The sequence below is a fragment of the Diorhabda carinulata genome, chromosome 11 (assembly GCF_026250575.1).
Source record: "Diorhabda carinulata isolate Delta chromosome 11, icDioCari1.1, whole genome shotgun sequence".
NCBI classification, from domain to species: Eukaryota; Metazoa; Arthropoda; class Insecta; order Coleoptera; family Chrysomelidae; genus Diorhabda; species Diorhabda carinulata.
Genome location: NC_079470.1, coordinates 9,350,916 through 9,374,898, shown reverse-complemented (window position 1 = coordinate 9,374,898; position 23,983 = coordinate 9,350,916). Strand labels below are relative to the sequence as shown.

General features: G+C 33.2%; 2 protein-coding genes across 6 annotated transcripts in view; one reads left to right on the top strand and one right to left on the bottom strand.

Annotated features, from left to right (window-relative positions):
• Positions 1–23,983, top strand: part of LOC130899577 (solute carrier family 35 member F3) — a 77,998-nt gene that overhangs the window by 45,012 nt on the left and 9,003 nt on the right. For 2 of the 5 annotated variants that reach the window (XM_057809610.1, XM_057809612.1), the window contains one exon: positions 2,889–6,197. The exons of the other annotated variants lie outside the window; for them this stretch is intronic. In XM_057809610.1, the coding sequence (XP_057665593.1) occupies positions 2,889–2,982 (94 nt within the window). In that variant the 3' untranslated portion in view covers positions 2,983–6,197. Of the gene's footprint in view, positions 1–2,888; positions 6,198–23,983 lie in introns of those variants that run through there. 5 annotated transcript variants of the gene reach the window in all.
• Positions 9,518–16,877, bottom strand: LOC130899576 (NADP-dependent malic enzyme-like). Its single transcript, XM_057809606.1, has 6 exons — positions 16,326–16,877; positions 15,565–16,056; positions 15,096–15,505; positions 12,082–12,219; positions 11,814–12,002; positions 9,518–9,971 (listed from the first exon to the last, which is right to left on the bottom strand). Exons 1-6 carry the CDS (start codon positions 16,597–16,599, stop codon positions 9,540–9,542), a joined length of 1,935 nt encoding a protein of 644 aa, XP_057665589.1. The 5' UTR covers positions 16,600–16,877; the 3' UTR covers positions 9,518–9,539.

Below are 23,983 nucleotides of genomic sequence, written 5' to 3'. Positions count from 1 at the left end.
TGATCATTACTCTTTTGTACCTGTCAACATTCTGGCCTGAGAATAGTTCAATGTGGTTTCATATTATTTTTTCAAAGCCTCCAACTTCATTTCCATTTAAACACTTTTCAAATTCATTATTTCATAATTTGGCTGTTTAATTTCAGCGTCGGATTTAGACAGGGTCTAGCGTGGACTCAAGCCACAAGCCCTGAACACGTAGGGGCTCCTCAAAATTACTAATTTCACTTATTTTAGAAACAAAATTGGATCTACTGCAAAACTCGAATTTTTTCCAAAGATTGTTTGGAAATTTAAATGAAATGAATGAATTAGTGTAATTTAATCCACACACTAATTTTTCACTCTATATGATAATTTTATATTCTATACTATACTTTACTTTTATACTCAAAATGTAAAAGATGAATTAGATGTGCAAGTAAAATCTCTAGTAGAAATATATTCAAATGGTCTAAAACTTGAATTATTTTGTGCTTTACAATTCATTCCTCTTATCAAACTTCAACCCGAATTGATTAATAATACAAATAATTTATTAATACCACTGAAAATGCTTAATTGGGTTGTTGAATCAGATATGATCGAAACTTTTCCGAATGTATTTATAGCCTACCGATTGCTCGTGACGAATTGTGAAGCATAAATGTCGTTATCAGTTTTAAAGGAAATAAAAAATGTACATCGCTCTACAATATTAGATGAGCGATTGTCGTCATTAACAAGGCTGTGCATTTGAAAATGAGTTGTTACAGTATATGAATTTTGATGAGATAACTGAAAATTTTGCCAAAACTAAATCGAGAAAGAAGTTTATTAAATAAAAATTTTATAGTTTATGAAAAAATAATTTATATTCAGTTTGAAACTAATATATTACATTTAAAAGAGTTCAAGCTGATTTTGATTTACTTAAGTAGGCCCCGGGTCGATTTTAGCCCCAGGCCCCAATACTTCTTAATCCGACGCTGATTAACTTGGGTTTAGGCCGCTTCCCTAGTGCGGAATAGTTTCTATTTATAAATCAAACAACGAACCTTCACTTGTAAAAGTTTTAGATGTATTTGAACATAAACAAAAAAAATGAGAATAATAGTTATTAGAAACAATAGAGGCTCATAGTAGATACGGGAAACAATTACTTAATTAACAGTACTGGGTATCGTTAGAAGAAGAAAGACTAAGTTATCGATGAATAGACAATATGAAATGAATAAATGAGAATCGGACCACTAAGAAGGTTAAAAATGGAAAACCTGACATTTAGTAGGCATCCAAGAAACTAGCACATCTGTACATAAGCGTCACAAATAGAAAACAAGATTTTTCAAGTTTTCCTATAAACCAGAAAAAATGTAATTTAAATTCATCATTAAGAATTGCTTCTATAATAAATATGTTGGCTGTTTTATGAGAATGGATGAAAGAAGATGATTCATAATATACCCTATATTCAATAGTAGATTTTCAAGAATACAATAATCCACAAATACCATTTCTTTATGTCGTTGCTCTTCGCTACATAACCAACACAATGAAAAAACGTAATTAATACGTATTCACAGCTATTTTCATAATTAGAAGCAATTTTCGCAAGAGGATTATGAAATGCGTAAAAAGTATATGTTTCCATCAAATAAAATAACAAATTAACTACATTTTGTTGAAGTCAAAATACAGAAAGTAGATCTGTTCGCGTGTTTCAGTTGAATCACTTAGTACCCTGTTTAACGTCTTCGTCAACAGGTCAGTATTGTATCACATCATCTTCCAAAAGGAATTAATCATTCCCAATTTATATTATCTCCTGATTTAAGTCATCAACGTATGGACTGAAGGTATAGAGAAATATGGGGGATCCCAAGCAATCGCACTGGACATATCAAAGGATTTTGGCAGAGTTTGGTATGCCCAACTTCTAAATTGATTGTCATCTATTCTCTTCCTTCTATACAACAAAGATGTACTCGACAACCCGATCTATAGCTTCGCCCACGATAGAACACCGGTGTCGTCGTTCAAATCAACTGCCCCAATAAACTCGACTAACACCCAAATCCGTACGCAACAACAAATCACACTTTTTTTATAAAGACGGTTAGCACTCTGGCTCTGGGTTTGATTATGTCTGGTCATAAAATATCACCAGCTCCGCAAAATCGCCTGTTCGGTGTTAAGGTTAGGAACAATATGTCCTGGCATAGTTACGTGGCTGAATTAGCTAAGGCTGCTTCATGAAAACTTGGAGCCCTCTTTAAAACCAAAAATCTATATAGTCCACAACAGCTTCTAATCGTCTACAAGGCTCAAATTCCATATTTGGAGTATCGCTCGGCCCCCGACCATAATACGAGTACAAAAGAGATCAATTCGACTCTTAGGTGATCTAGATCGAAAATATTACGGCAATCCAACATAACACCACCTGGAGTAGTATTTGCAATACCAACTCGACTGGCAGACGTGGCTCATGAACAAAGAGTTCACCTGCAGACGCCCAGAACGTCAATTTATCGGAACTGTTTTCCTTGGAGAAGTGGAATCCTGTCGAATCAGCTATCAAGGCACGTCTTTCCTGAACACTACAATGCACAGAAGCTTAAGATCAATATCCAAAGGAACCTACAAACGGCAGGCACTACTCGAACTATTCGAGTGTATCCTCTTGTGCCTGCTTTCGACATATAAAAAATTTAAAAAACAAGTATCTGATCACCATAAAAAATTTGAATAGGTCATTGTTATTATTCCCAAATCAGTACACTACCTCACCATTGATCCTTAAGATAAACAGTAATGTATAAGACTTAAGTATATGCATAATAGTAGATTTGTATATTGTAAATAAAACTTTAGTTAAGTAACTGTTTTTCTTTTATTTTTTATAGTATGCCGACCCCACATAGGGGCAAAAAAAGTGATCTAATGTATGTATGCGTAGTAGGCTGCGTTATTTTACTGATGCTGTACAAAATACGATAGAGATTATGGACTGTTATATTGTTATATACTTTTGATGCACGGTGTTCAGTATGGTTTTTTCAAAAACTGCCATTGAAACATTAACGCACATACAAGGGTTGATAATATGTTGAAAAACTGCTTCTAAAGCATCGTTTAGAACTAAATTCCAGGTGATGCAGTGCTTAAGTCTTTATTTCAAGATGGCTTTTGCTGTGATGATAACTTCTAAGTAAATTCGGATACCCAGAAGCGTCGCATCGGATAGAATAAGATCTCGCAGCAAAAGTAATGCTATAAAATAGATCGTTATGCCCAGTCACACAATTATAAAGATCTAAACTACAGTACCGTCGATCCATAAGTTCTAAAACTGTTGATTCGAAGTAATCAAAAATCTGAAACCACAGCTATCAAATTTCATTGTGGTTCCCTTCAAAAGTTTGTTCTCGCTCGGTAAAAAAATGTCTATCAAATAAGGAAATCTTCGATTGTATCACTATCGAGTGAATGAAACGAAATTTGTTTAAAAAAAAACTTATTTGTGGTCTTCCAACCTGGTAACCTATCAGTTGTTACTAATGGCGACGAAAATCAAACCACGAACCAACATAAAATAAATAAAACACTAGTATCAAGAGAAAATCTATTAGAAACGTAATTGAAATTCAAAAATTCCAACTAACAAGTATAAAAATGTACAAAAAACAGAATTAGTCACAAAAAGCTAATGGAATAAAATATATATATCATAAAGAAAGAACAGAAATTGCCATGTCAATAAAAACAATATTTTTGTGAACAAAATGGTAGATCATTACGCAGACTCAAAAATGCATGGAACGAGGCTGACTTATTCAGGATTAGTGTCCGGCAGTAGGAAATAGAAACACAAATCAAGAAGGTGGAGACCGATAATGAATGCCAGAATTTTCGAGCCGGGAAAGAATAAGAAAAACGCAGATCTTACAAATTACTTGTTGAAACTATAATTCTCCTAAGCGTGGCCTTCATCCTCTCCACTTGACTAGAATGTCCTGTATAATCCTTATATTGTTGTTACCCATATAAGTATCTAATCTATAAATTAGATTAGACCGGTATTATTCAACCTTATTTAGTCCAGGGACTCCTTTAAAATAATCCACAGTATTGAAAACCTCCCTAATTAAATGGCAACAAAAAACGTCGACCCATTTATTTTTTACAAATATATAAGTTTCCTATGGATTGATGTTACTACTAACATGTCATACAAAAGCAGAAAACTACTAGTATAATAAGGATAAGATCTTATACCATCTTATAGATGATAGTCAAAATCTGTTTGGTCATTCTGTTTACAAATTTTCAATATCAAGTAATTTGGAATTCTATCCACGAGATCTCTCTTTTCTTTACCACAAATTTCTCGTGCTTCTTCACTTTTTTCTCAATTAAATAGGTAATTGTCATGCACGTTATTCTGAGAAGCCACCTCCGTATTGGGTTCTTTCCACACAATTACAATCGGTTGTACGTAAGTCTTGCAACTGACGCTTAAGTCTTCAAATGATATCCCCCAAAGACTCTTCAGTTCTGTAAGCGTTTTTTTAGGCCAGGGCACTTACGAAAAAAAAGGCTTTTGGTGACAAAATTAATAGTAGATAAAAAACAACGCCATCGTGTTCTAGGGGCAGGGCCGGATTAAGATTTATAAGGCCCGGGGCTAAAATAATGACGGGGCCCCCTTAAGGAATTCGAAAACCCGGAAAAATTCACAAAATAATATCAATACGTTAGATTTGTGGTATCAACACATCAAAAAATACAGAATGATGTCCAAATGATGGGGCCCTCTTGGACCTGGGGCCCGGGGCTATAGCCCCCCCAAGCCTCTAGCTTAATCCGGCCCTGTCTAGGGGTTGAATAAAAGTTATGTGCATAAAATTAAACATTAAATACACCAAAAAATTATTATTTTTTTGCGTTTTGCGCTGAACCTATACAAAACTCGTCTTTGTTACTATGGGCAATATTGTAGAGAATTGAAAAATCTTCAAAATAAGTTTTTATAAATTAAATTTCGATAATTTGTTGCTTAGATAATTTAGCCGAAAGGAAAAAAAAGATTTTCCAATTCTCTACAATATTGCCCATAGTAACAAAGACGAGTTTTGTATAGGTTCAGCGCAAAACGCAAAAAACAAAATTTTTTGGTGTTTTTAGTGTTTAAAAATATAACACATAGACAAAAAATGTTGAATTTTATGTATATCACTTTTATTTAACTTCTAGAACACGATGGCGTTCGTAAATGCCCTGGCCTATTTTCGTAAGTTATCTTTGTCTTTATGCATCCTTAGCATAACATATAAATTTAATTTTGTTTTTGTTCTTCAATTGATATCCTCTCCAGTCTACTTTACTTTATTAATCCTTTTATCAAATATGATTATTAATGCGCTTAGGCTGTCTCCTTGGCATTGGAATTTTCTGTTCAGTTTCTACAAATCAGTTCAATTGAACCCTATCGAAAGCCTAAATGAGATAAACAGTTTATCGTAGAAATGTGGCTGCAGCTCTTCACAAACTTCGTTGACATTATTTCTTCTACTAAAATTTGGGAAAAAATTTTTTAAGAAGATATTCTTTTTTCCGTTTTTCAAAAATTGGTAATTATAGTTATTAATACTAGGTATTTGGTTGTTTATTTCATCATTATCTGAAGACTGTCTATTTGTTTATTTCTATATGCGCTCACTAGAAAACATCCCGAAATGTGGTTTATTAACTTTTTCTTCCTCACTATGTATTTAATATGTGAAAGACTTAGTTGATCCTCTGAATTTTCCCATTGACTAAATTGCTCAATTACTTTTAATGTTAAACGATCTATGGAGGAAACTGCGAATTCTCATACATATACTCGTGGCCTCCAATTATTAGAATAAAATAATAGATGAAAAATTGTATGTAAATTGAATCATGTGAACTTCATTATTAATTATTTTTTATCAATCTTACGATTATAGCGAAGTAATTTCAGTATTGTTTTCTTGGGATTAATACCACGATTTAAATTTTTTTTTCATCGTTTTTATATTTTCATCTTAAGTAAGTAAATGTTAAAATAATTGTTATAAATTATTTATACCTGAACACCGTGCAAGTAGATTTAGTGTTTTGAAATTTTGAAATATATATTTTTGAGTTTGTATCTCGACAATAAATAAAAGGTCCATTTTAGATACCCATAGATTAGTTTCATTCCTTCTTCCGAAAATACACACACGCACACATCACAACACTTCAGATCAATTCGTGTTTGCTGCTTTGAGTGTTTGTTCTCTTTTCTATTACTATGTATATTATATACTTATTGTGTTGCATCCCATTTATCAATCTCACACTATTCACATCTCATAAAAATACTTCAAAGAGACACGCGTCATTTGCTTTTATTTTGCATTTATAAGCTATTTATCAATTACCACTTTTTATACAATTGTTCAATACCTTATACAGAGTGGATCATATATGTAGCGTGAAAAGGCAAAATGCTATACTCATCTCTATTGATGTTCACACAAAAATGTAGAATATTTGCATCATTTCTGAAGATCTGGATACTGTTTTATACTAAAGTATTTATCAATCAATTCTCATATTGATGTTATAGCGCACAAATGTTTAAGGAATTGTTGTTTGAAATTAGTCGAGACTATTGCCAATATTATTAATCAAAACTGATTCTTTTAAGTTCTGCCACTTACTCAATACTAGGTTTAATAGGTTTGTTCCAACCTGCTAGTCTGGACCGTTCTTAGAACGGTTATTGGAAGCGTTTAATAAATATTTACGATATAAGTGTCGTAAAAATTCATTACGAAATGAGATGGGAAATTTGTCGTTAGGGCGAGTTTGATAACCCATTGAATATCGTAATATGAATTTACGATACAAATATAGTACATTATTTTACCTACTACCAATAATGTTAATTATTTACTCAAAATATTAGATATTAGAATCATCTAACAACCAAGCGTTCCGCTCATTGTTGATTCATTTTGCGAACTATCAATTTTGACGCATTCACTTCAGAACATGAGCTCCGACTATGAAAGTGTGGATTCTGATATAGAACTTGCTGCAAATAACGCAATACAAACGCTAGTACCCGCTAAATCCCGCAGTAGATACGAAAAAGAATATAAGCGATTCGAAGAGTGGTGCAGTTCATTCCACTAGTGCGGTAAAGTAACTTTACTGCACTAGTGCGGTAAAGTATCTCATTACGAAACTCATATTAGTATCGAAATGTTTGATATTACATATTGGTAGTAGGTAAATTATATTTCCTGCGCAATATCCGGGTATGCACATTTCTTGCTACTAAGAAAAGACCGTCCCGGACACGGTTCACAAACGATACCAAAGTCGGTTAGAACACAAAACAATATCGTTCGTTTAACGGTAACTGCCGTTACGTAACACGTAATCTCTGTTGCGAAAAATCGTCACCGTACTAAAGACGGTTTTTTGATGGGTTGGAACGAACCTAATAAAATATACTTTTGAATCAATCCCACCAACAAAAATGGCGCATCAATAAGGTGTGATTCACCGCAATAGACAAAAATGGTAAAGGTTGTGCAGTAATATGTCATTTGCTTGGATGCTAAACCAAAAGTAACTAGATTATTTCCTAGATTTGCACAGTGGTGAGTGAGACTACTAAGAATAAACCGGATGGTTTAGAGTTTCTAATGATTAACCATGATAATTAGTAAACAAAAGAACAACTTTTTTATTAAAATGATAAAAGATTGATAATATTTTTGGAAAATCAAATCGACAAAATGAGGCGTTTAATCACGTGGTATTAAACACCAATCAGAGAAGCACATGAAAAAGTGACGTTAAACTTCGCGAAACGCCATGTTGTAGCTGTCAATTTCATATAAAGTGAACAGGTTATTTCGAGTTTCAGCAATTATTGTTAAATTCATACAGTTCGTCTTTAATTTAATCTTGAAAGGCAGGTATAATTTGCCACGGAATCAAGATTTAACGAACAAACAGCAGTAATTTGACGTCGTTATGCTCGGCAAATTTTTTGCTATGAACACCGACTTTTGTTTATCGGAATTCCGCAATGTTAAAACTTATATGTAAATATTATGTGTAGAAAAAACTAAGTCTCATTTACTTAGCAGTTACCAGTCAAAGAGTCACATTTACTTACTGAGGAATGGCAATAATTAACCAATTTTGAGGTTAGAGAATACAAAGTTTTACATTTTATAGGTTATGAGTGGTAGATTTTGCAAAATTCATTTCTTTTACTAAACATTTATAAATAGATATATCAAGTTATGTTTAATACTTATATCAATCAAAATGATCTTCACAGAAATAAATTGTGGAATCAGTTACTTCGTATTTGTTTATTGCTTGGAACGTATATGAATAATTTGTTAGCTTGTACATTTATATTGAGGCACTATACAGATTTATAATACAAGGAATTCATTATTCATAAACAAACACGAGCTGTTTCGTGAGGTGTGATGTCATTCAAGTTGCCATGACAATGTTGGCCTTTTTCGAGGTCAATTTCAAGTTCATATCGAAAAACTCAAAATACTAATGTAAAAGACCTATTTTTCTCGAAATATATTTTTGGGGTGAAATAGAAGCTAAGCTATAGTTTTAAACTAATTTACAAATTTTGTAAAATAGCCTATTACCGTGATAATGATTTTGCTTTTTTTGCAAAACCAAGACCAGCTTTAGGTCGGCAAGACAAAGGCCAAAATCGAATAGGAGCAAGACCAAGGCCTAGTGCTGCAAGACTTAAGGTAACCAAGCCCTAACATGCAATACCCTTGCGGTCTGTTTTGCGGTCCATTTGTTCAAACATTGCTCTTAATTCTAGAGTCAATTTTTTCAAAAATTAATAGATAAAAGCATCAACTTATCCTTGGTTGTTCACGCAGTAGATGTTCGAGAAGAATAGGAATATTGGACTTAAAACTTTGTTTTGGAAATTGCGTATTCTGAGATTAACTTTCTCCCTTTTACAAAGCCAACTCAAGAGGTTGACTTAAAACGTGACATATAATCTCAAAAACAGGCAAACTCCACTTAAGTAATAGATTTTGGTTACTAACTCACTATTAAAATAATTTTGAAAGTCTGTAAAAAAGATGATATTTGAAATCATCCTCTATGATATAGGACATTTCGATCTGCTTCGATTTTGGTTACTAATTTAAACTAGGTCTTGCATTTGCTCATCACTAGAATAGCAGCCTGAATGCAATAAAAATTTACCCTCAATCTCTGAAGACAATAACTTGGCAAACATACAATACAAGACTTTCATCTTGTATTGTCCATTTAAGAGGCCTTTAATCTGATTTATCCACGCATGACATTCTAATTTGTTTCTAGAAACGAAAATATATAAACCTCATCACCTTACTAAAAATAATTTGTTATAATAAGACAATAAATTATATAAATAATATATTTATAAATAATAATTATTAAAATACATTTACGCATTTTTTTCTATATTATTAATAACATCAACAAGAACTTTCTGCCTTCGCCGATTCAGGATAATCAAAAGGACACGGAAACGATTGTTCATAATCCGTATTATACATCTGTGCTCTTATAAAAGCTTCCTTATCTTCAGGTTCCGGATAAACCGTAGCCATGCACTGTTGATAAGAATGTTCGACTAATTTAGTTGCGATCTTCACTGAAACTTCCAATATATTTTCTATTGGAGGAAAAATTCTTCCTACGTTTAGATCTTCCTCAGTTACCAAGTCAGCTAAGGCTTGTGCCGTTGTTAGGAAATGCTCGTCGTTGTAATGAGGAATACCTCCTGCGACACCTGCTAAACCGATGCCGGGAAAGACGTAAGAATTATTTGATTGGCCAGTGATATACGTTTTCCCTTCATATTGGACTGGCGGAAAGGGGCTGCCGCTCGCATATATAACTTGTCCCTACAAAAAGTGAAAACGTACTATATATGACGAAAGAATTGACTTTCACAGACGTATTTCCAATATAATCTACTTTAGAAAAGAATTGCTTACATGGTAAATAGCTGAAAAGTCAATTGAAAACTGATAATAAAAGTTTTACTCTCAAATCAAATAGCCACAACGTCAAATCCGACTATACTTGTAGTTTGGCTAGTACTCGATAAACTGATTTCTTCACTGATTAAATTACGTGCCGTGACTGAACGCCTGTAGAAAATAGCCCGTGAGAACGATTCGAGTGCTGTACAAACTAATTTCTGATCCTATTAGCAAACTCAGCTGCCATTGGCGGTATACAGAATATCCGAAGCAACGATAATTGAAAGTCATGTACCTTGTCTTGTTCAGAAAAATATAATTTGGGATAGAAAAGGAAAACTCTCGCGTGAATTAATGTCTACTAGCTAATCGCTGCTGCTAGTATATTTAGAATTAAGAGATCGACAATTCTGTTGAATTTAGTTATTGCATTGATATCCGATATAAACCTTGTACATTAAGGGCCGATCATCACTTAAATGCTGTTCACAGTGTGTTCTCGATTCTTATTCTTAAGTGTAAAATACATTCTCCTTCTGATTCGCTCTATTTCCATTTGTGATCGTTTGGCAATTCTGTTTGAATTTATTCAAACACACGTCCACTCACCTGACTCATTGGAATCTAGTTTTCCGTAACCCAATCTCGTCGTTTTTTCTACTCTTCTTTCTTCACGTTGCTTAAAATATCTTGCATTTCTTTGTATTTTACGTTTTAGTTCTTATTGTTTTTCATTTCATTATTGATTTTACACTGCTTCTATTAGCTGCGTGATATTCTTTTTTATTTTGTTGTATTTCTCCTTCAATTTTTTCATACTTTCATTATATTTTTATTATAGAATATCCTTCCCGTCCTCCATATCTGCTATTTCTTCCTGTACGATTTGGTTTTTCGGTGCTCTTTTGACAATTTTACTTCTTGTAAACAAGTCTCGACATTATTTATCTGTTTCTTTCAAAACTTCTTCTATGGTTCCTGCTTCGTCTCTATTTTCTCCGCTCATCCTTTTTCTGCATCCGCCGTTCAGAGTACACCCTTATATTAAATCAAAACCCATGAGATACGAACTGGCCCAACGATTCGGAGTTTTTTATTTAGCCTTCTAATACAATTTGCAATACTGTTCGGAATTTCAAAGTGACTTCTATTTGGTCTTGGTTTTACTCTTAATTAACCTTTATTCACTTTAACACCTATTGCAGGATTTTTCATCAATATACTAAGATTTTACTATTATGATATGTTTTTCGTTTTTATTCTACTTTTATCTTCAAAATATCCTACCAAATATGGAATTTATTGTTGGTGAAATATAAACTTTATCTTCCTTTTATCAAAGCTACGTTGCCAAATTCCGTTTTAAGGATAAAATTCACGTCAAAAAAGAGAGTTTTGTACAGAAACTATTGAAACATAATGCAACAAATGCTGATTTTTTTCTGTATAATTGTCTATACAAAATTATTCTGATCTCTTATTGTAGTTCCCATTAGACTGAATTATATCTTTTGATATAACTTTTTTACAACAATTACCTTCGATGGAATATTTCGATTTTGGGAACCATTTGCAAAAGCTGTTATATATTCCTATGGCCATCTTGAGCTTCTTATTCGTAAATTCAAATTTGTTCTAATAATTCTTTAATGATTACACGATATAAATTCTAATTAGTTTTATAATATTTTGGCTCAGAGATGTGATGAAGTTAAATATACGTAAAGAAAATGTAAGAGGCTTTAGTAACAAGAAACTTACTTTTGTTTCTTTATACGCTTGCTCCGGAGTGCATTCTGCTTTTTCTGTTGGATTACTTAAAGCGAAAACAATAGGTCGTTTATGATTTTTCGCCATCTCTTGTAGAATTTCAGGTGTGAAAGCACCACCGACAGCTGCTGCCCCAATTAATATCGAAGGCTTTATTTCTCTGACGATTTCATTAAGTTTCTAAAATATTTAACTAACTATAATGTATTCAGAAAATATCAAAGTCAAGGGTTCAATAACACAACAATTTTGAGTATACCTTCATTGGTTTATGCTCTTTAGCAAACTCAGCTTTCTGACTTTGTATTGGCTCCTTACGCCCTTTACATATTAATCCTTGGGAATCGATAAGCCATATTTTTTTCCTTGCTTCCTCCGGAGATGCTCCACTGGCAACCTGAAGAAGTTCGTATTCTTCCATTTATTCAGCAAACCAGAAATAAATACAATTGGGTAAAAATCCGTTATATGCCCACAACTCTACTACAACTAAATTTTAAGTACAATTTTAATATAAAGTTTTACCATTTAAACTGTATGTGAAAAATTTTTTTTTCTATATGTAGACTAATTTTTCGCTCGATCACCGAAAACTGAATCACCCTAATCCACCCTGTGGGTGTTAAATAATTGAAAATTTCAATCACACACTATATAATATAATTTCACAAAAAACACACTTAAATTGAAATAATTACTGAGGTGGGGATACTTAAATCTCACGACAAGCTTTCGTGCCATAAAAATTATATAAAGATAGGTTCTTAATGTTCGTATTATGAGCAATTATCTAACACAACCCAATCTAATCTAACCTAACATAACCTAAACCAATCATAAGCTAACAACCCGTTAAAAGTCATCAGCCAAATTTTCACATTCCAAGAATTTCACGTTACCTTTTGATTAGAGATTAATGGGAAAAAGTAATCGATTTCATACCTTCTATTTTGTTTTTTATATTTTTGTATAGGAATAAGAGTTGAGGGCACATAACGGATTATTGGACCTGAAATTGTATAGATTGTTCAGAGAAAATGATCTTAGCAAATTGGTACTCAAAACTTTGCAAGTACTACGAAGACGTAGAATGAATGAGAAAGTTGATGAAACCTAGATACTACCACTACTACCTTGTGTAAACCTGTAATACCCCCTCTGACATAAGATTAAAATTGTACAACGTAGAACATTTCATCATCCTCTTTTATAAAGTACTAAGAAGTATAGTCAAGTAACTGGAAGAAAACGTTGCGTAGACGGAAACGTTTCTGAGGGTTGAATACATCTTTGTCACGTGTACCAACCATTGTAGGTTCAACCAGTTGGAAACATAAGGAAGTGAAATAAAAGATCGTTTATTAAAACATCTTCTTCTTCCTGCTGTGTATAGGCATCATTGCCTGTTTTTCTTCACGTCATTGCCTCTGCTCAGTCACCTGGGAGGTTGTCACTCCATCTTTTCCTAGGTCTTCCAATGCTTCTTTGTCCTGCTGGTGATTTTTCCCTTGATATTTTCACAATTCGTTCTTCCGTCATGCGGTCAATGTGCTCATTCCATTTTCTCTTTCTATCCAGTACCCAGTCATTGATATTATCTATCCCGCATGTTCGTCTTAGGTTTTCCCTCCTTTCTCTATCCAGTAGTGTTCTTCCCGCTATTCTTCGAACTATTTTCATTTCTGTAGTCTCCAATATCCGTTTCGTTTTAGAGGTCTCAGGTCGGGTCTCTGCTGCATAGGATAATATAGGTCTGATTGCGGTATTGTATATGCGGGCTTTTGCTTAAGTTCGAATGTATTTATTTCGCCAGATTGTGTCATTTAGGTATGCTGCTGCTCTTAAGGCTCTTGTAGCTTGGTTTCTTACTTCCGTCTCCACGTCCCCGTGTCCAGATATTTCGATTCCCAGATATTTAAATTTCATTTCCTGGTGTATTATTTTGTTATCCACCACAAGCTTCCATCTGATCGGTGTCTTGGAAGTAACCATTGATTTTGTCTTCGCCGCTGATATTATCATATTAAATTTTTTTGCTGTTTTGTTAAATTGGTACAATAGCCTTTGCAGATCGTCCTCGTTCTCCGCCAACAGTACCGCATCGTCTGCATAGCACAGGATTTTGACTTCTTTATTTCCCATTTTGTATCCTCTTAGTTTGCGTACTTGTTTTATGATGTCATCCATCACTATGTTAAATAGAAGCGGACTGAGAGAGTCCCCTTGTCTAATGCCCCTATTAAAACTGTGGTACATTTTGTGAAAGAAGCTTAAGATTTTCAAATCAAAGATAAATCACTTGGTTGTGTGTTACGCCATTTGATTCACAACGTGGTAAGACCTTCATTCCTTTGGCAGAAAAACCAGAAAAGGACTAAACAAGCAATTTATAGGACACAAAATATTTAAAAGGGTGGAGTTATATAATTCTATACCATACACAATAAATGTCAATAAATAAAGATCTTAATCCCATCAAACTTGTTTGGGCGCCCTTTAGAGAATACGTTGAAAATAATGACATTTCCGATGATGTTAATAATGATTTAGTCAATTCTGAGAGTGAAAACAGCGAGCTCGGTCATATATTACACGATGCAATTCATTATAATTCAAATATTAGCTCATGATTTAGTCCCAAAAAAAATCTTTTTAATATATAGAAGGACATCTTCCAAGTATTATTTTGGTAAGGAACATTTTAATAGTGTTTCTCTAACCATTAGAGGTTGAAGGGTTAAACCTTGGAGTTGAGAGAAAGCTAAATTACTTTTCATATCTGCATCCTACAATTTCGAACTAATGTTTAAACCTTCGGCATTTTATAAAATTATAACATCTCATTAAGAGGTAAAAAGTTTTTGACACATTAAAAGAAAATAAAAACCAATACATTCGATTTTGAGCTATTGAAATCTATGTTATGTAGAATTTCTAACGGATTTATCTATACTGTGGCGATTAATCTTACCAATAAATATCTTTATCATTGAACATGCTCAAACAAGACGCTATATCAAAATATTCAAATCGCGTTCATGAATAAATAAAAAGAGAAACCAGAAGGATTATGAAAGATTAGAAATAGATACCGATCATCTTAAGTTTTATAATACAAAAGAAATCACAAAAGACTACAACGAAGATAACCAGTATATCTAAAATAATATGAAGATGAGGCTTTTTTGACCTTTTAGCGACAATAGCGATAACAACTGAGCAGTTTTGAATCCGGTACTGCATGTAATCATTACGTTTCGCTTGTATACTAACCATTGCTTGTACGCATAACTGTGCAATACCAATATTAGCCTCTCCGGCCCCTTGGAACAATATTGTGTGATCGGAAAACTTATTTTTAGTAATTTTCAAAGCTGAAAGTATCCCCGCTACAGTGACACTAGCCGTTCCCTGGATATCATCGTTGAATGTACAATATTTATCTTTATATTTATCCAGAAATCTAAACGCGTTAGAATTGCCAAAATCTTCGAACTGCAATAATGTATTTTGACCCCATCTTTGTACTACAGCAGACATAAATTCGTCTACAAATTCATCGTATTCGGGACCTCTGTGACGTTTTTCTCTGAGACCAACGTAAAAGGGATCTTTTAAAAAAGCTTGATTGTTCGTTCCACAATCGAGCGTAACCGGCAAGCATTGGTGTGGTTTTATACCAGCTGCAAGAAAAAAATTGCTTCCAATTACAATTTATTAAGAAATATATAAAAAAAGTTACCCAATGCTGTATATAAGCATAATTTTCCAATTGGTATACCCATGCCACAAGCACCCAAGTCTCCAAGTCCCAATATTCTTTCTCCATCGGTAAATACAATAACTCTTACATCGTGTTCAGGCCAATTTTTCAAAATATCATACACGTGTCCTCTATCGTGAATGGTAATATACATACCCCTAGGGAATCTGTATATTTTACTCCAATTTACACAAGCTGCTCCCACAGTAGGAGTATATAACAAAGGTAAGCATTCCTTCACGTATTTCCTGACAAAAGCATAGAAAAGTTTTTCATTGCGTTGCATTAAATCGATAAGCCACATGTATTTATCCAAGGGTTCTTTAAGACAATCTAAATTCATCTTAACCTTGTTAATTTGTTCCTCTTGTGTTTTGATTACTGGCGGTAACAATCCGTGTATTCCAAGTATTTGCCGCTCTTCTAGAGAAAACGCCAAACCTTTGTTTAGATTACCGTTTCTCAATCTCTCTACAAAAATATTGAAATTACATCCAAAGTAGAATGTAAATAAGTTTGGTATGCGAATTAAATCGAATGGCATAGAGAAAGAAGAGAGAATTGATGAATAAGCAACCCTAAACATGACAGAATGTAGAATTGGTGAAAGAATGGAATGATCAAAGACATAAATATACTAAAAATTGAGAACAAATGGATGGAGAAAAAATAATGAATAAAAATTCGTTGCTCTAATTATATATGAACGTGTATCTTCTCAATTTCATATGTTGTCTTACCTAATCCGGAAACTAAAGGATACATACAATGATCTCCATGATTCAAACCTGGTTGCCCAAGTCTATCTTTTTCTAACGAACGCTTATTTTCGTCGCGAGAGGCATCGGCCAAGGCTCTGCTATGATCCAAACCTCTACTTTTGCTCGCTATTGAAGCATACCTACAAATAATGTACCAATTTTTCTTACTATTTTGAAACACACGTGGGTGATTGTATATTGTTATGTTTCTCGCACTATATTTTGGAATTACAATGGTACACAGCCACAACATTTTAGGAGCATCAACTCAGAAACAATCAATTTTTTATCGTTTTTGCTATAATTTCGTTATTAAAATAGCAGTATTTTTTTTTTAAAGATATATTCGCGAATATTTGACATTGATGATTTTTTGAAACCAGGCTACTTTATCTGGTGGTGAGTCAATTACGTAGTAAATAGTACATAGATGTAACTTTAGGAATGTCAGAATTGACGTGTGAAAAACTGTTGTTACCTTTTGGGAATTATTGTGATATCTCTTCTACCGTATTTGTTATCAGTATGACGAGAAATTCGCTACGAGAAAATGTTTTAGTTAGTGAAGATAATATTACACTGGTTTACTCGTTTTTACTTTTTTATATGCTCCGAAATAAACATGTCAACCTACTTTCCTTAAGCAGTACACAGAATGAACGCGAACTTTAGGCGTTCATAAATGTCAAATTTAGTTCAACTTGTTAAGAAATTGTGATAACGCACACAATTATCGCGCTTCTACGCGCTCTAACTTAGGAAGTTAACCAACTTTTTACTTTTTACGCAATGATTGTCGCTTAATGTCAAAAACATAACCTCACTTATCTAATGTAGTTTGTAGTTACAAAAACTATAATTGAAAGGCTGAAGAAAAGTGCATATATGTACCTAATACTTCTTTATGGATAGATTTAATATATGAATTGTGTTTCGACCATAGAGATATTACAGATAGAGTAGGCATGCTATAGGCGCCCATACAAGTGGGAGCGTCTGGCCGATAGAAAGAGAGAGAGAGAATAATTTAAGTATTGCTGTCTCTGTCTAATGGCGCAGGCGCGTTGATTAGATTTCGTGTCAGAACATGAATTCAAACAGAATAAGATCTTTCCTGCAATACTGTTGATAAACTAAATCTAGTGCAATGAAAACAATTGTATATTTCCCAAGTAATATTCAATAAAAATAGGTTGAGCTTATTTACAAATCATTAGGCTAAGCCTCTCAGCTCACACAGAGTTCAATGTTCGACGAAATGTTTCGATTCTTGATCGAAACACAATACTTTGTTGGTTTACCTCTTTACGAACAACTGGATCAGTTATTAAGCAGTAGTCGCCTGGTCGTCCTCGCACGGCGCGAACTCCATAAAATACCATCTGTCAGAAGTAATCTTCTAAAAGTAATCAGTTCACTATAAACAGTGCATTCCAATGAACAAAGTCATAAATTGGATAATCTAAACATTGTATTCATGTAAGTCCATTTTGTATGTAATCAAAATAAAGCAAATTATACTGGTTTGAAATTCATGCGTTCTTTTTGCGCCATTTTGTATTTCTCTACACGTTTCATACAGTACAGTAAATATATACTACATTATAAATAATTCAAAATCGTTGATCACCGTTCAAAGTTTTTTATATACATGCTCAATTAAGGTTATGTTTATTAGCGATCCAGCGTCATGTTCCCATTCATTCTGTGCAGATTTCAATTTGGGGTGTATTTTCAACATTCTTCAACATCTAGAGCGTGTCATGTTCACGTTCGTTCTGTGCACCGATTTAAGCCTAAAAGTGTTAGCAGCCTCATTGTAGACTCTTTAAAAAGTGTACATCTTCATTATTTGGGTTTTCTTACGGTGAGTTTTGTGAAAGCTGTAATTTTTTTACTAAAGTGATTAGCTGGAAACAACTCCTACCTTCCGCTTGGATCACCAGTGTTATGGAGGGATTCTAACCAGCCATAATATATTAGAAGATGACAATGAAGTTGAATCAATTTCTAGTCATTCGATGAATTTATTACAGAAACAGAAGTAAGTTTAACTTGAAATTTTTTAAAAGAGAACAGGATTATTTTTATTGAACTGATATCCCTCCATTTTTTGAAGCAATAAATCAAAACTATAATTTAACAAAATGGCGCTTATTCGTTGATTCTTCGAAATACATTCTGAAATGTGTTTTATTGCACAACAGGAATATGAACAGGAACAAGGACACGCAATAAATTATATAATAATCAAATTAATAAGGTATGAAGAACATCAATAGAAATGTCTGTAATAAAAAAAGCTGATCCAAAAAACTATAAAAAGAAGGCCAAAATTTGTCATTTTTAATAATTTTGTTATTGTTTATACCAAGTTTTAGGAATAATAAATAAATATTTCTAAAATCAGACTTGACAGAAAGCTTTTATTAATGTTTATTATTACCTGAATAAATAAAAAGAACTTTCAGCTGATATATAAAAACAATCAAATAGAATGAATTAAAAATATCTAAAACAATTATTTCAATTCTTTTGTTATATTTGAAACTCTCTGTATAATTCGCACACATTTCATATCACTTTACTCACCTAATCACTTTCTAAGTAGTAAATAAATGTCATTATGTGATAATTTCCACTTATGTTTGTCGCTCTTTGTGTGGACGAAACTATACCTACTTACTACAAATTAAAAAAAAACACAAACACAAAAATTCATAACAATTGGTACCACCCTCTCCTACCCCTAAAAAGTCAGTTCTTCTGTCGACGAGAAGGCCATCGTTCCTACCCGAGTACCTGACACCCTCTCGATCACGTCGCCAAAGCCACATGTGAATAATGTGAGTGTTTCTTTCTATTTCTTTATTGTTGCTTACAGGTTACGAACATATTTTTAATAAAAAATGATAAGAAGATTTAGACGTTTCTCAAATTATAATCATTGTAATATCAACTTATCTTTCAAACGGGATTTAAATCCATAAATGACAGAGTTAAATTTGAATTTGATTCCATGCACGCAGAGACCGATAACTTTCACTATAGAATTGTATGTTCTTGTTTACCGCATTCAAAAATATTCATTCTATCAGACAGCAGAACAGTCCAGCACTTGTCTTATAAAATTGAATCACAGCTAGTATGGAAAGATAGTCAGGCACCAAACTAATTGGAAGTAAACACCAAAACTACTCGATCGGAGTGCCCAACAATGAACAAGCTGAAGGGCGAGAGACAACTCCTTTCAAGGGACCACAAGGTTTCCCAAAATACCAAAATCATAAAAAACTGGGGAAACAAGAGGCTTTCAGAAACATGGAAATAATTCTTTCTCATTTTACTAACTGGATCCAAAAGCAAAAGGAGCTAAAGAGAATTACTGATGATTTGATGAAAGAGTACTGTCATCGGAGAAACTCTCGACAACTCTTGGCGTTTCTGCAAGGAACCAAAGGAGACAGCTAAATAATTGGATTTGGGGTCTTGTATACATTGCGACCCAAAGGATCTATGTGTCCCCTTTTTTTGCTACGATACTGGAGAACCCTGTTTACAGCTGACCCATTAATCTCACTCCTTTTAAAAAGTCTAGAATGTGGGATGGCTTTAATTGTCAGAGGTCTTCTATTTCAAGCACTTCCAGGTGTAGTGCACTGGAGTTTCTTAGTGTTTTACACTTCGAGATAATGTGGATAGAGGTTTCATCCTCTGTGCAACAAAATCTGCACGCTGCATAATCTGCTAGGTCTAACGTCTTCGAGTGTTTGTTGAGGCGTCAGTGCCTCGATAGAACCCCAGTTAGTATTCGTAGATTTTTAATACTTACGCTTCTTAAAACCAGTAGAAACAAACCGCATAGGCCCCAAAGAGAAGCTCACTTAGAAAAACTGGTGAACACAATATATCAATAGGTCAAAGTGTTAGTGAGGTCGATTCAAAGCTATTTACCCTAGCTCTTCTAATCTAATGTTTTTCTTTAAGAAGAAACTAAATACCAGACTCAAATTTGTGAATGAATGAAGATCCCGTTGCCAAACGTAGTTTTCACAACAATAACCTGCATCTTATCAAGAAAGAGCAAGAGAAACTGATAAAATCATTATAGTTGTGTATAACAGAACTCAAGAGTGTTGGAGATACACATCACGCAGGACAATTGAAAAGGTCTAAGAAAAATTTGTCAGTTGATGCTTTCAAATTCTGGAATAGTACTCCAAAATGCTATAGTGAAGAATCTGGTATATAGAATGATTCGAATCGACATATTCGTGTGAGTAAGCGTTCGCTTTCATGAATATAATTAAAAGTGAAATCAAAATTCATTAACGAAAACAAATCTAGAGTTGTGCTTGAAACTTCAAACAACAATTTCACGGTCAAATATAACCAAATATGCACAGCAGATGTTTCCATTGATTTACTATCCATATTTCTGTTTTCAAATGAATAAATATTATTCAGTATTCAAAGCCGTTTATTTTGAAAATCAAATCCAATATATATGAATATATGAAGAAATAAACAATTTCTAGTGGCTCCTTAAACTTCTAGATTTACCGTTTCAAAAGGATTCTGACCTCTGAGATAGAACAATCCGAAAAGTTGTAAATGTCACATTGCATTTCCATTTCTTACAGTGACGAATGAAATTGAAAAGCAATAATAAGAATAATAAATATTGATAATAAGTAAAAGCTCTAATTTGGAAAAGTTTTATCTAAATTTGCTAGGATATAGTTTGAGAAACTTTGATCTTAATTAATTCTTATAGACTAAAAACGTCATAAAATTTTACATGAAAAAATTGATAAGAAATTTGTTAAAAATGATAAAAAGTATGTTCGTAATCTATTTATATGTAAACCATCTATGACAATTCATCTACTTTCAAAAAATCTGGCAAATTTTTTCCAGTTGTTTATATAGAGTTTTCAAAATTAATATACTTCATAGGTGGTTCGCTTTTGCGGTTTGAAAATATTTGAGACCCCAATTTACTGTTTTAATATAATTGGAAGCAAATTGAAATCCTTTTTAGTAATAAAAATCACTCCTAATCCTGACAAGATTCAATTATTATATTATTAAAATTAATTTGGGGACCCGAATACGATTATTTGTCTGCTAATTTAAGCCTGAGTATTTTTTGATTTATTCAACACTCTCCATTTCTGTTGTCTAATGTTCAATTTTGTTTGCTTCTGTAAGTAGTTGACTTGTTTATTTTTTATTCCTAACTAAATATATCGATTAGAGGAACGGTAAAAACGCGTAGAAAATGAATAACCGCTAAAAACCACTTAACTCTCAAGGTTTGAAAGCGAATTTGAAACTTATTTTTTTATTAAATTGGCATATAATCAATATTCACGATTCTTGATCTTTTCCTAAAAGCAACAATAGTTGTTTCGAATACACTAAGCACTTTTCTTTTTTGCTTTTTCGACTTTATACTTCTATTTAAAGAAATTGTATGAGGAAATTATTAATCTTCACTACATATTATTAAAACTCTTAGTTTGAAGAAAGTTTTAGGAAAGTTTTTAGCTAGATACATGCATTAGTAGAAAAATACAGTGACTAAGAGTTGAGCGCTGATTCCGCACGGCTGCTTATTTCGTTCTGAAAGAAGCTGCCAACCAGTATAAGTTCATATCATTTTCAAGCGTTATGACGTCCGTGCTGTAGATTTTCTGCGGTTTGCCGAGGGGGAAAAACACAGCCGCAGCTTTTTCAAAAAATAAAACACAAAAAGAGAAGGACCGTTATTACTTGAAAGCTATCTTTTCGATTTTTTCTAGACAAAAGTCCTTAATCTCCACTTTTCCTCCTCCAAAATAGTTAGCAAGTCCAACCCTACGCAAACACCACAGCCCGGCCCTGCAGAGGAAAAGTTCATATATCAGGGCCTACACCGTCGTCCAATTAAAATTTCCATTATCCTACCAAACTCTATTCAAGTCTCTCTCTATCGTTATGATAACGTGACAATCCAAAATAAAAAGTACGACGAGGCAAGTACGGTAAGGAGGTAATAAAATCGATATTTCTGAAATAGTACAATGCCCTAAGGCATAAAAATAGTAAAACTTCGGAACCCAGGGCCAGTTAATGAATCTGTATATCAAGTGTTAGACTGCATTATTAAAAAGTCAAATAAAAAAGTTTAAAAAAATGGCCGATCTCGATTACAACAATTTTTAACAACAATTTACTGAAAAATGAAAGGTGGAAGGGGGGAAAAGTATTTATAGTAAAAAATTTAATTTTATACGCAATAAATTATGTTTTTCTACGACCCACGTTTAACGCGTTTTAACCCACTTTCCCGCACGCATTTTAGTTTTGAAAGTGTGAAAATTATGCAAATTTTGACCTTATTAGATAGTTCTTTACTTCTGAGATTATAACTATTGTTACTACAGGTAAATAAATATTCACGAAATAGTCCATCAAATAAAATTTAAACCTTTTCTAGCTTTTTGTAGCATTTTAAATTTTTTAAAAATATAAAATAATACAGATATTTTTTATTTAACCATGTAATTGTTACTAAAACGTGAAAGTTGTTCAAAACGTCTTGGAAGTGACCGAATAAGTACAATCTTCTTCTAAATCAAACCACATTGAACCGAATCCGATACAATAATATCAATGGATTCATCCGAAGAAGAACTTCCCGAGGCCATTTTGAAAGCTGCAAATGAAACTAATTCCGAGCTGTTACCTGCCAAATGACTTAAAACTGTTGCCGTCACCGCCATCGTCATCTTTATGCGACCTGCAACCGATGCAATCCTCATCGACGTCATCTACCTTCCAGTTGAAACCAAATTATTCCACTGGACCGGCAATTCTTACTAGTCTACAGAATACAACAAATTGTGCTTTCAATATTAATATTTATAATAATTAGTAGTTTTTAGTTAAAGTTTTTATATTGTTATGTTTGTTGGAATAAAATAATTTTTCAAAAATGGGTTGGTACACTTTTTTGTATATACGGTCGTAGAAAAAATAATGTTCCTAACATATGCGTAAAGTGTCTTTCCCGCACTTGACCGCTTGCCCGAACTCCGCTCCGCGTCGTTCGGGACAACTGCAGTCGCGTGCGGGAAAGTATCACTTTCCGCACTTGTTAGGAAAATAACTATTGCAGAGTAACTTCATTGTCAATTTATTAAACTGTCAAACAAAATAATGATTTATACACAATATTACATCATTGTTCATTATTGTCGTCGTCGTCGTCGTCGATCTCGTTGATGTAGATGTGGTGGTGATATGAATGAACGAGGCCTTGCTGCAGATATTATCGCATGAGCTATTGAGGTACATTTCGTTTCATTATGATTCATATACTCTGGTTTACCTCTTTTATCATTTAGAATTATTTCTGACAAAAAAAATTATAGAGATTTCAATATTATCTCATGAAAGTAAATATTTCATCACTAGTCGGATAAATTTTATTATCATAAACTTGCGTCCGGATGTGTCGTCATAAAATTTCACCAGCAGCCTTTAAAATACGATATTCTTCTTCTTCGTCGTACCAGTTATCGGACAATATATTGTATTGTTGTTTATTAAAACATATAATTGTATTAGACCCAAATTTACTGGAGAAT